Consider the following 12,538-nt stretch of genomic DNA (forward strand, 5'->3'; position numbering starts at 1 on the left):
CATTTTTTTAAAAAGCTATTGAGGCCCTAGCCATAGTGGCTCAGTTGGTTGGGTGCCATTCCAACTAATCAAAAGGTCCCCTGGTTCAATTCCTGGTCAGGACACATGCAGGTTCCGCCCCTGGTCACGCAGTTGGGGTACATATGAAAAGGCAACCGATCGATATATCTCTCCCTCTCTTTCTACCTCCCTTCCCCTATCTCTAGAATTAAAGTAAATAAATAAAACAACAAACTACTGAGGACTGCAAAAATCTTTTGTTTATGTAGGTTATAATTATCAAGAGTTAAGTGTATTAGAAACAGACACTGATGATTTTAAAAAATATTTTTATTAATTCATTCAAAATAACAACCTATTACATGTGTCCTTAATGAAGAAACTGTATTATCTAAAAATGAAATTCATAGAGTTGCATAGTTTTACATTCTTGTGTATCTCTTTGATGTCTGGATTAATGGAAGACAGATGACTTCTCATATCTGCTTCTGTATTCAATGTGTTTTGATATGTTGTTTCGGTTCAAAGATGTAATGAAAATTTCACTTCACACAGACCTTTAGTTGAAAATTGGAGTTTAATAGCCGTTAGATACTGCAAACTTCCTTCTTTGATACTAGACCAAAACTCAACAAGTGGTAGGTTTTAAAGGCTAGTTGCAGCACGCAATCTGAAATTTTATCAATGAATCTTTTGTGTACTTTTGCATTAAAATCCATTGGTCATCTTGTACTCTGAATGGCTCTTTTACCCACTGGCAATCTGGAAAATATTCCTTCACTGACTCATGCAGAATTTCCAAATATTGGTATTTCACACAACATCAAAAAATGACATTTCATCAATTTTACCACTGATCTCATCAAAAATGTCTTAGGCAAATACAAATTTTCCAAAATTTTGATTTTTGCTTGAAAACTTGAATTTTATCACTGGCAAGTGGTGACAGACTCACTTTGTTCGGTTTCAAGAAAATGTCCACAAAATAAGTATGAATAGCGATAGTTTGTCCATCAGTTGTTCTTTCATGTAAAAACGATGATCCATGCAGCTGGTCGTGTTCCAACACACAAGCGCATTTTCTCAAGCTAGTCATTGTACTACAATACACAGCAGCAGTGCTCCATGAATACTTTGCGTTTCTCTCTCAGGATATTAAAGAAACATTTGCTAGAGGGTTGAGATTTCATAAAAGTAAATAAACTTTAGTGCTTTATCCAGGATATTAAGTGAAAATGGCTTTTTGTTTTTTTAAACCACAAGTATGTAGCAGGAACAAAGTCCATGACTCCGGCCACCAGTAGAGCTTGTTGTCATTGCCTTGACACGTTCTGTGCTACTGCTGCTACACCGCCAGAGCAGATGGAAATGAGGTTGTTCTGGGATAAAACATCAGAGTCAAAAAAGGTTACTCAACCCTTTGCGTATTTATCACTTGTGTCTGCTGCTACACATTCACATAAAAATATTTTTGAAGTGCAGTTGGTGCTGATACAACAAGTTGAGCCACGTCTATAAATGTGCTCATTTGTAAGGTCAAAGTTAAAGTCAGTAAACAAAAGATTAACTCAGTCTTCATGTTTGCAGCTAAATCTTTAATTCGACGAGTCACGGTAACATACGAAATGGCACTGACCTTAACTTTACTAACTTTTCATCCAGTGGGCACTCAGGAATGCCAGCTGTTCAAGGCTTCGTCTGGTCTCCCAGCTAATGGGTGCAGTTTCCCAGCCAAAGCAATGTGATAACTTATCCTGTAAGAGGCTTCAGTGACTTTTTCAATTCTAGGTTGAAAAGCTGGAGCAAATTTTGGCTTTGAAACAGTTCATGGTGTGTGCAGTTAAAATATTCGATTCCTTTTTCTTTAAATTCTGAATGATGGGTCTTGAAATAATGCCGCAACTTAACTGGCACTACAGTACTGCGCGAAAATGTTTTCTTGCCTAAGACACGATAAGGTTCATCATTAATATTTATAAAGCTGAGAAAAAGAAAACTCTCATTGTGATTTCATTTCTTTTACTTATTTTTCTGCATTTCTTATTTACAGTTTTGCCCAGTTTCTTTCGAGTACATCCCTCCCTTTCACTTGTTGATACATCCATTTCAGTAAATAAATGTGCTGAGAAAGCAAGTCTTCTAATCTCCCTTTTTTAAGCCAACAATCCATCCTTAAATATGAGAAATATTAAAAAATTTTCTTCTATTTCAGAATAAAATGAAGTGCTAAAATAAGCTGTAAGTAAAATTTTAAAAATTAGAAGTTTTCCCAAAAATTTTTACAAGTTTTACATGTTGTACTTACTTACTGTTGTGTTTCCTCGAAAGTACCAGGAAATGCTGGGATTTCAAAATAATGATTTATTGACCAATAATGAAGTTTACAAGATTACAGCAGATACAACCAAAGAGAGCTAGTAAGAGCACAGAGGTACTGAGAACAAACTGAGTTCATCACTGAAAACTTTCATATTTATACCTTAAAGCATTACTTTAAAAATTCTAGAAAACACAAGAATACAGAAACACACATTCATGAGCAAGAGCGATGATGTCAACACACAACATTCAGCCTCTGGAAAACTCCACTGTATGCTGGTGAGAGAATGAGTTAAAAAAAAAAATGCAGAGACTGCACCGTTCTGATGAAAATAATTTTGACTTCACATACCACCCCCGGGTTCCCCAGACCACACCTTAAGAACCAAGCTCAATATTGCGCCACCAAAATTAACAAGCGCCCCCCTCAGATTTCTCCCAAGACAGGTGCAGAGGATGGCGTTCTGGGCGGGCCAGAGGAAGCGGCTCAGACCCTGTCACCAGGGAAACTGGGACGCCGTCCCTAATACGCTGCCAGGCTGCCAAGTCTGGCTTTACTGAGGATGGTGGCTCCAGAGACATATAAAGAAAAAAAAGAAAGTTTAAGCAGTGAATCCTTAACTTCACAGAAATCAGAGGACTAGGAGCAAGAAAGGACTGGGTGGTTCTGGGATCCTACACATCAAGAAGATCTCAGACTATCAGAATCCCTCTCCCGAGCTGCGCCACAAAAGGGGCACAGACATGGGTAAGGCAGAGCGGGACGTGGAGATGAAAACCTGAGATGGACAGTGGTAATGAAGGAGTGAAGTTCAAAGAGACCAAACGGGAGGGGGCTGGGGAAGGGAGCGACACAAATCATCAGGGGCCAAAAGGAAGAGGAAAACACAGTGAAAGAAGTACTCCCTGATGAGCTCTGAGGTGACACTGTTACCTTCCTCCCTGGCCACAGATGCAATATAAAAAAACTAAGCAACTTACTTGCTGTATTCAGGCTCAAGGGGCAAGAGATGAAGATATGCAAGGAACCAACTGAGACCCAGACTCGAAGTCCACAAACTCACAGGAACTGCTGAAAAATGGCTGTGACCCTTCCAGGCATCACAAAGGGGAGGCTTTCTTTTCACGTCAGAGGAGCTAACAGAGGCAGGGAGAACCAGCCCTTGAAGGCCCCACTGCTAGTGACAGAGGATCCTAAAATCATCAGCTGCTAAGTTCCCGTGCGGTCTTGAAGAGAAAGAGGGAGCCTTTTCCTTCTGCGAAGGGTAAATACTGCGCTTGAGGAAAGGAGCACGATGCAAGAGCTCGCTGCACTTGGCGGGGCCTCCTCTGACATGCAGAAAAGCCCATGCTCTGGGGCTTCGGATTGGGCTTTCCAGCCACTGACGAGGCTGTACGTCCACCACCACCGCTCACAACACAGAAGTATGCGCAGGCACATGGTAGTATGCGCATGTGGGTTTTTCTTTCATCGATAAAACTGCCTAATATAGATACTTGGAAGTAAATGAACTTTTTAAAAAAGGACTCTTAAAGGAAGATAAACCCTTCCAACACCATTCTATTTTCTTTCCGTAGCTGATTGGAAAAAATAAATAATAATAATAACACAAAAATAAATAGACAAATTTAAAAAACCCAGAAATGCTATAAAGAGCACCTTTGGGACACCAAGGGCTGGAAGAGGCCAATATTCTTTCAATTAATTACAGAGAAATTCCAACATATATCACACCGACCTGGAGTTGTGTGATGCTCAAAGAAAATGCACTAAGTTGCCCATCTGAACAGTGATAATTACATCCTGCCAAGCACTATTCTAAGTGCATGATATTCATTAACTCTTTCAATATCTACAACAACTACACGTTTAAGACAGGTACTGTTACTGCTCCTTTTTTACAGGGGAGCAAACAGGCCGAGAGTGAGTAAGTCAGCCCAAGGCCACAGCAGGGGCTGAACCAGGACCCCCACACAGGGAACCAGGCTGCAGGGCCTGCTTTAACCACAGCCAAACCGCTCACTGCAATCCGAGGTGCAGGGGTCTCTTTTCGACTCTGCCGCAAGCTCAACTCAATCAGAAGCTATGACAGACCAAGAGGGCCTAAGGGTCCCCACTTCCTGTGACTGGGGAACCCATAGTTCGAACTCTTGTAGGCAAAAACAGAGCAACAACCGTAAGTGCTTCCAATCCTTCACGCAAAAACCGTCAAATGATAGCCGTCTGTGGAGGGCAGATGGGGAGGTGATAGGGTAAGGGAAGGCCAGCCAACCCTTGAGTCTAAAGATGGAGGAAAAATGAGGCCACTCTGCACACAAGATAGTAACCAAAACAAAAGACTTCAGCAAGATGCTGCTTGGGAGAAGCAAGGAGTAGATCATTGCAGTGGCAACAGGAGCAGCCTGCCCCCAAGGTCAAGGGCACAGGCTGAAGCTGTTTGCAGGTAGCCTCACTCATTCACTACCAAACTTTCAGACTTAGGTGTTTTCTGCTTAGTAGGAAACTGGGCAAACAATCCTGCTACATGGCAGCACTGGTGGACACAGGAGCCTCAGGCTCCTGCCATGCCCTTTCCTCCTGCTGTTCAAGAAGTGCCAGCACGTGCCGACTGGTGGCTCCCACCTTCCCACAGGTACTTTGATCCGGGCAAACTCAAACTGTTTCCCTGGTCTGAAGTTCTTGCTGCCAAAGACCAAATACTGTTCTCTCCTTTTTTCTTTCCCGGCAGGCCTGGACAGAGTCCCACCGCACCGAGCCAGGGGATCTGGGGTCTCACTGAAGTTAGCAGCCGGATCACGATAGCCAAGAGGAGTCAGAAGTCCAGACTCCCTTCCAGATCTACAAGTGGGGAGCCAATCACAAACCCACTCCCTCCTGGCCAGGTTGAGGGCCTTTTGCCAACCTGTTAATTGCAAAGAGGGCCCAAGAAAAGGAGCTGTCTTCGAGCTTCCCGTGGAAGGTGTGTAAGACAAGCCCACTCACGTGGAGAGGCCCAACTCAGAGACCCATTCATTATTAGGGGGGAGAGGGGTGTTTATAGACATTGTCCAAACTCACCCTCAATGAGCAGAGCCCCAAAGGAGGCAGACCTTTGTATTGCCAACCTCCCGAAGAACACAAGAGGAAAATAGGCCGAGGCTGCTCAAAACCAGCCTGACTGGTTCTACCGAGAAGCCTCCGGTCTGCTCCGCCTTCCTTATGTTAAAAAGAAAACGATGGCTCGGAGCCAGCCATTGAACACACCCCTCCTCTTCTCCTCCCCCACCCCCACTGTCCCACAGGGTTCACCCAGCCACCAGTGTCAGTGTCCATTTCACCCTCTCCCCTACCAAACCTTATGATTATATAGCTTTTAAATCTAAAATTAATCATTTGATGCAGAAAAAGAAATCCACGGAAGTAGGGGGAAATGAGCGTCAATCCAAAGACGGAATTCCCCACAGGAACCAAGACACTTCAAACGCTAGGCAAAAACAGACAATTCCGATGAAGGGGTCGAGCCTACTGATTCCCTCAGACGGAGGAGCTGGTCCAGTGGGAAGAGAAGGACCTGGGACGTCGTCTTCTCTAAGAGAGAGCTGGAAACCGAGAGGCCAGATTCTCTCTTGGTTCAAAATCGGAAGTGCCATCTCAATGTCTAAAAGACAGCGACGACATCCAGCAGGTTGTAGTGGGGCAGAGTGTCGCTGGAACTCTCAGAGCGGACACAGGGATAGACGGACTCTTCCCATGCCAGCGGTGGGAAGTCTGTGGCTTCCTCCCCACAGTGTCTTCCCCAGGACAGAAGGGGAAACGCACAGATAGCACTTGGGTGACTCACTCGTGTTGGAAGAAGGCTGGGAGAAAGCCTGGGGAATCCAAACTTCAAGTGCAAAATGTACGAGGACTGGAATCTCCCACCAAGAGAAAAAAACTCAGCCACCTAACTGGCTTGTCACTTCACTGAACTTCTGCAGAAGGAGGAAGGGCCATGTTTAAACTCCACCTACCCTGTCCACATCTCTCTCAATTTCTGCTTTGACAGGAAAGTGGCAAACCTGGCAGCACGACCACAGCTATGAGAAAACAAAACCCTCCCTACACCTCCTGCCAAAGCAGAGGCCTAGGAGCCTCAGTCTACAGCGCAACCAGGCCGAGGGGCTTGGGCTGGACCTGGTTACCACCACAGGAAAGCCTCTGCAGCGGGTCTCAGGGAAGGAGGGACAACCGCCCTCCTCACCCTTTCCATCTGCCGAGGTTACTTCATCCCAATCCATTAATGGGCTTCAGAGTGCTGCTTGGGGCTGGGGGGGGGGGGGTCCATTTAGCAGAGACACAATCATCAGGCCAAAGGTGGCGCCCAGCCCCCATCCTGCTCATCGATAATGGGCCACAAAGTCTGAGGCTTGGCTGCACTTTAGGTATAAAATATTCATTCAAGTTGACATAATATATATGTAGGAAAGTCATGGTGGAAGCTCCTGGGAGGAGGGAAATGCCAGCCAGGTGCCTAAGTGCTCAATGGGAAAGAGTTCATGAAGGCATGGGCCAGTTCTGGTCAAATGCCTATGAGAATTGGGTTGTTCTGTCCAAAGGGGAAGCAGTCTAGTCTGAGCAGCTTTTGACTCCCAAGAGATCTAACCATGCAAACCTCTAGGCAAACAAATTCTCAATCTTTCCTACCTCACTGGCATCAGCTCTGCTTAGGACATTTACCCTGGGGGGAAAAATGTGGGTGCAATCTTCAGTCATCATTGGGAAGATTCAGTTTCCCCTTTGCAACCTCCACTTTAATCTGAAGCAGGCCACACTGCAATGGCTGCCTTGTATCCATCTGTTTAGCTACTTCCCCAAATCCATAGATCAGAGAGAAATGAGAATCTACCAGTAGTTACTTTTACTGGGTTCAAAGGTATGACAATTCTATGAACTGCAGGGACTCCTAATGGCCTTGCTCTAACAACTCATCCCCCTTTCTAGGGCCAATGAGAATCTACACCTGACATTCACCCACATCCCTGACTAGAAGGCGGCACCTTCGAGGAGCCCCTGACCAGGGTCAGAGGGCAAAGGGCAGAGCCAGCACCTAGGCCACAGTGCTGTACAACTTGCAGGGCACAGAGTGACCTGAGATCTAACCAAGCTCCCTACTAGATGACAGTCAACCCAAATCATCCAACGCACCACTCAGCCAGAACCAACCCTGGGACCCAAGGGATGTGTGTGTTTGAAGTGGCTCAGCTGTTCCTTCTAAGAGCCTGTATGTTAGACTTGCTCTCTTCACCCCAACATCCAAACCCCCCGTCCCAGAACTATCTGAGAGAACGAACAATGTCACTCCCTCCCTAGGAGAATGACAGCATCACCCTCCCTTGCCACAGCAGCAGAAGTGGGGCGGGTAGTGAAAGGCTCCCGTCACCTCTCAGGAGCCCTCGCTCATGGCTCCCCATGCCCAGAGGTGGGGCAGGCCTGAAGCCCGTAGGCCTGCTACCCTCCCCGGGGCCACAGAAGCTCCAGCCCGCCACAGGTGAACTCTGGAAGCTGGGCCCCTCTCCGCACTTCCCTATTGCCGAGGCGGCTGGCTGGAAGACAAACAGGCATCTTGCTGATTGCTTTCACCACTGCCAAGCCTCCAGGCCAGAAGAGCCATTTGGAAAAGTGAACAGAAAGCTCAGCTCCAGACTAAGAAGCCCTCAAACTACCAGCCCCAGGTCACAACCCTCCTGCAAAGGGAAGAAGAGGCTACAACCGTGAAAAACACATTCAAAATCAGGCGCCACAACAATCGTGTTACAGACAGGGCTCTTGACTTCCTTTTATCTCCTACTTTCACTGTTAGAAGCAGAGTTGACAGCAAGCAGGCAATCTCCCTGCAACACAAGGTTTATTTTTATGCTTCAGCATAAAATTTTCTCTGTGTGTGTGTTTATGTGTGTTTAATTCAGATGTGATCAAAGGCCTCCTGGAAACAGCCTCTCATCAGCCACGTGTTTTAAAGACAGGAGGAGAGGGAGAGCAAGAGCGTGGAGCTGGAAGACGACCAGTGGGGTTTGTTTACCTATTTTCTGGTGAAACCAGTTTAAATCATTTAAATCTAAATGAGGTGATAGAGGACCCCTGGGGGGGTGGGGAAGAGGAATCAGCCCAACCAAATCCCTCGCTTTTTGCGTCTCGTCTCACAGCGTTAGGGTGGATTGCAATGGCTGAGTTTCCACGACTGCTTTAGCTGGAACTGCAACAGGACCCAGAAGACCTTTCCTGCTCTTGCCTGGCGGCACGATCTATTCTAAAGAAGGCCAATGCTTCTGGCATCCCTGGTCTTGTGACTAAAGGAGCTGCTATTTGTCTTTTTCCTTGTTTTAAAAAATACAGGCACCTGCCTGTAATAGGTGTAGCCAAGGTTTTCCAAAGTCTGCACTTTTACTAGGATGAGACTTAATATTAAGGTAATAGTAAGACTGGCAACCATAGGAACAGCAGAAGCTATGAAGTGATTCAGGGGAACCTAAGGCCATACAGAATAGAAATGGGATAGGTAACTCCTAACTTGGAAGAGGATGACACTGTGTGCAGCCACTGCTCTGGACAAGGTCATCAGAGAGCAGCTTACATTCCCAAAGGGTTCACTAATTACTGCTACCATAAAATCAGTGAGTGTGCACCAAGTCCCTACGATGTGCTCCACACTATGCTAGGCATGTAGGGAAGAGAAGAAATGAACACACACAAGAAAAAGACCATGACAAGAAAACATTCACATTTAGTAAACAGCACAAAGAAACCACACTGAGGCAACCAGCTCCTCTACGTTGCTGGACACAATGCCCCCCACAGCCTCACTGAGAAGAGTAGGCATTCCAACACCACTCCCCAAATGCCTGAGGGTGCCAGCCAGTCACTTGGCCTCCTCCTACTGGTTCATAATCAACAGTCTGGGAAAGTTCTCCGGTTAAGCAGGGTTTACCTGCTAACACTAAGGTGTGACAGGAAAAGGAATGGACTAGGCAACCTCAAGAGGGCCTAGAGAAAGTGGTTCCCAGGAAAGAGAGAAACAGCAGGCAATCAAGGGAGACTGAGATGCACACAACGCTCCTGTTTCCAAAGACCTCAGCCCCATGCAGGCCCACCTGCCAAACCCAGCGAAGAACTGAAAATCGACCATCCCTCCCTTTCGACCCCTGCTTCACCGCCCTAAGCAATCAATCCATCAGTAACAACAGGGTCAACCCCTGCACAGAAAAACTAGGTCCAGAACTCTTCCTGACTGCCCAGGTGACAGAGAGTGAGGGGGTAACAACAGAAAAATGTAGGAACATTAAAAGAGGGAAGATTCTTCAGAGAAGGATGTTAACATACAAGAGAATATCTAGCAAGGCTCCCACTGGGCCACTAAGAAGGAAGGGAACAAGAGAAAAGCATAAAGAATGTAATGAGGTAAAAGGACGCAAAAAGCACGGTGGCCCCAGGGGAGAAGGGCTCCTTTTTCAAGTCAAGTTTTTACGGCCCGGTCAAGTTCTCCACCAACAAGGGTGTGACAGACAAGGGACACTCCACAGAGCAGTCGGCAAGGGACACTGGAGATGGTGAAAGAAAGGGGAGGGTTGGAAAGTGGACCCCTGTCGGCTCAGAGGTGAGATGACACAGAAAAGGCTGAGGCTTGGGTGATAAACCGTGGGTAGCAGTGATTGTCAGGATGACGGGGAGAGGGGAGCTCAAGAAAAGAGCATGCAAATGCCTGGCTGGGAAGTTACAAAGGCTACTCAACAGGAGGGGAAAGGAGAGGAGCAAACGCGGGGGAAAACGAAGATGTGAAGAAGGCAGGAGACTAATATGGAGATGAAAGGCAACCGTGATTAAGAAGCACAGTAAGGAAGATGGGGTGAGAGTAGAGACACCGGAAGGCAACAGCAGAGAGAAAGACACTAGGAAAAGTGACCGGTCACAGGCAGGCGGCATGGTCTGTATTGCAGTGTAGGAGAAAGACAAGGGCAGTGATGCAGGAAGGCACGGGAAAGGACTGAGCAACAGGTTGTGTTAATGGAGTGGGCTGAAGCAGTGGCATCTTTCTCCTGGTAGGAAGAGTCCAAGGGGAAAGGCTGGCAGAGCACTCACAATGAGAAACAGGAGGCCGGGAGACTCAAAAGCTAAACCGCAGGGGAAGAGAACATGAGGGATCCAAAGACAAGGGAGTGATGACTGGAACCCCAAAGACAACCTGTGGGAAAACTGTGCGCATGACAGCTGTATGGGAAACACGGAAGCAACAAATGCCAGCGCGAGGCACCAGGGAGCTCCTGGAGAAAAGAAGAGAAAGTGATGAGCAAAGAGTAGGCGAACGATTTGGAAAGGTGATGAGGGTGGAGCTGGTGGGTTGCAAGCAAGAGAGCACAATTCGGAGAAGGAAGAAGCGGGGTAAAAAAAAGCTGGGGAATCGAAAGGAAGAAAGGATCGAGAACACATTCCGGAGCAAGGACCCTGAGGGTGATAACGAGGGACTGGGAGAACCAGTGCAGCGGAGGGAAAAGGAGGCTAGAGAGACGGACGAAAAAGTGGGCAACGACTGGGGCAAATCGCTGGGTGCTATTCGAGGAGCAGAGGAGGGTGGCTGCTTTAAGCGTGGGTGGAGGAAGACCAGAAAGGCCCCTGAGAAAGAAAAAGGGAAGAGAAGGGGAAGCTGGGGAGGTAACACGGAAGAGCGCAGGAGGGCGGTGAGGGCAGAAGTAGGGTCAGAAAGGCAAGTGTGCATCTTGGAGTCAGGACGAGGTGGGTCCCAGGACAGACCCTGAGGGGGATGTGCGGGGCCCAAAGACAGATGACAGGGCAGCTGAGGCTTGCAGAATGGCAGCAGGGGCACGAGGAGAGCAAAGGAAGGAGAAGGCTCTGCAAGGTGCAGGGGCCCAGCCAGAGAATTTGGGGAGCCCTCGGGGCTCCTTACCTGCTCCGTGTCCCTCTCGTTCAGCGTGGGTAGGGGGGTCCGGGCGCTGGACATGGCGCCGGTATCTCAGGGGAGGGAACCGAGAAGCTTGGAAGAAGGGAGGGAAGGGAAGGCGCGGAGCCCGGCCGGGCGGGGCTTCTCACAGCAGGAGCACCCGCCGCATGGGCCCCGGCCGGGGGTGCGGGGAGGCCGGGCAGCCGTTCACGCCAGCCCGGGGATGCGCCGCTCGGGCTAGGCCGCGCCGGCTCCGAGCGGCTCCGGACCGCACCCCCCCGACCCCCGGCTGGGCTGTGCCGCCTTTTGGCCGGGCCGCGCCGCTCCGCCTACTCTCTGCCGCCGCAGCCGGCCGCCCGCCTCGCTCCTCCCCTGCCCTCAGCGGCACTGCTCCGCGCCCGGCACACAGGCAGCCGCCGCCGGACCTGCTGCTCCCAACATGGCCGCCACCACCGCCGGCCCTCGGCTCTTTCCGCCGGCAGCAGCCGGAAACATCCGAAGCGTCCAGGAACGGGAGGGCGGTTTGCCTCCTCCTCCCGGCCACGGACTACGAGTGAGTTCCGGAAACACCCGAAGAAGGTAACCCCTGGGGACGCGCGCGCCTTCTGGACTCCGAAGACCAAGCTTCGGCTCTGTTTTCGGAAATCCACGAAAGGACTCCAGGTTCTCTAGCCACGCCCATAGGCCGTCCCCCACCCACTTCATCTTGCTCTCGGCAGTTTCCGGAAACACCCGAAGCCGTTCCGCGTGCAGAAAGCCGGCCACGCCCCACCCCCGCCCCGTCGCCGACGGCGGTCGTCGGCCATTTCCGGCAACACCCGAGGCCTGGCGAGGCCTCGGGTGGTACCCAGTTTAACTCTTCGCTTCTTTCCGTCAGTTTTCGGATATTTTGAAATGTTGAGCAGGGAGCGTGGATCACCTGTGCGTGTTATTATTTGACTAAATAGAAAATAAGGCTGTTGGGCGTCCCTGCTATGGGCATCCTTTGCTTCTACAGCAACTTTCCATCTGCGTGTCCGTTCGTTGTCGGTCAGCTCATAATATCCATCTCGTCTGTCATCCAACCCATCAACATGTCTAACCACCTGTCAAATGTAGCATTAGCCTATTACCTGTCTACTCACCATTTATCATTTGCCATCGTCTATCTTGGCTTCTTGTCAAGGTCCCAGGCAAGCACCAGTCTGCGTCCTTGGCTCCCAGCTGTGAAAGGCTGCAGAGGTCTCCAGCCCCACATTCCAGCCCCACATTCCAGCCCCATCTCTGTGGAGTGAAAATGCTGTATGATCTTGGAAAATTCACATAATGTA

General features: G+C 48.7%; 1 protein-coding gene across 4 annotated transcripts in view; it reads right to left on the minus strand.

The window, feature by feature from the left end:
• MARK2 (microtubule affinity regulating kinase 2) overlaps positions 1-11,813 on the minus strand; it is a 54,347-nt gene extending 42,534 nt beyond the window's left edge. For 2 of the 4 annotated variants that reach the window (XM_054570976.1, XM_054570975.1), the window contains exon 1: positions 11,235-11,813. In XM_054570976.1, coding sequence (XP_054426951.1) covers positions 11,235-11,288 — 54 coding nt within the window. In that variant the 5' untranslated portion in view covers positions 11,289-11,813. The remainder of the gene's footprint in view (positions 1-11,234) is intronic. The other 2 variants (XM_054570978.1, XM_054570977.1) reach the window with 1 other exon arrangement.
• Between the last annotated feature and the right edge of the window lie 725 nt (positions 11,814-12,538).

Source organism: Pteronotus mesoamericanus, unplaced genomic scaffold (genome assembly GCF_021234165.1).
Source record: "Pteronotus mesoamericanus isolate MK-2021 breed Mesoamerican mustached bat unplaced genomic scaffold, CSHL_Meso_final contig_214, whole genome shotgun sequence".
In the NCBI taxonomy this organism is placed as follows: domain Eukaryota; kingdom Metazoa; phylum Chordata; class Mammalia; order Chiroptera; family Mormoopidae; genus Pteronotus; species Pteronotus mesoamericanus.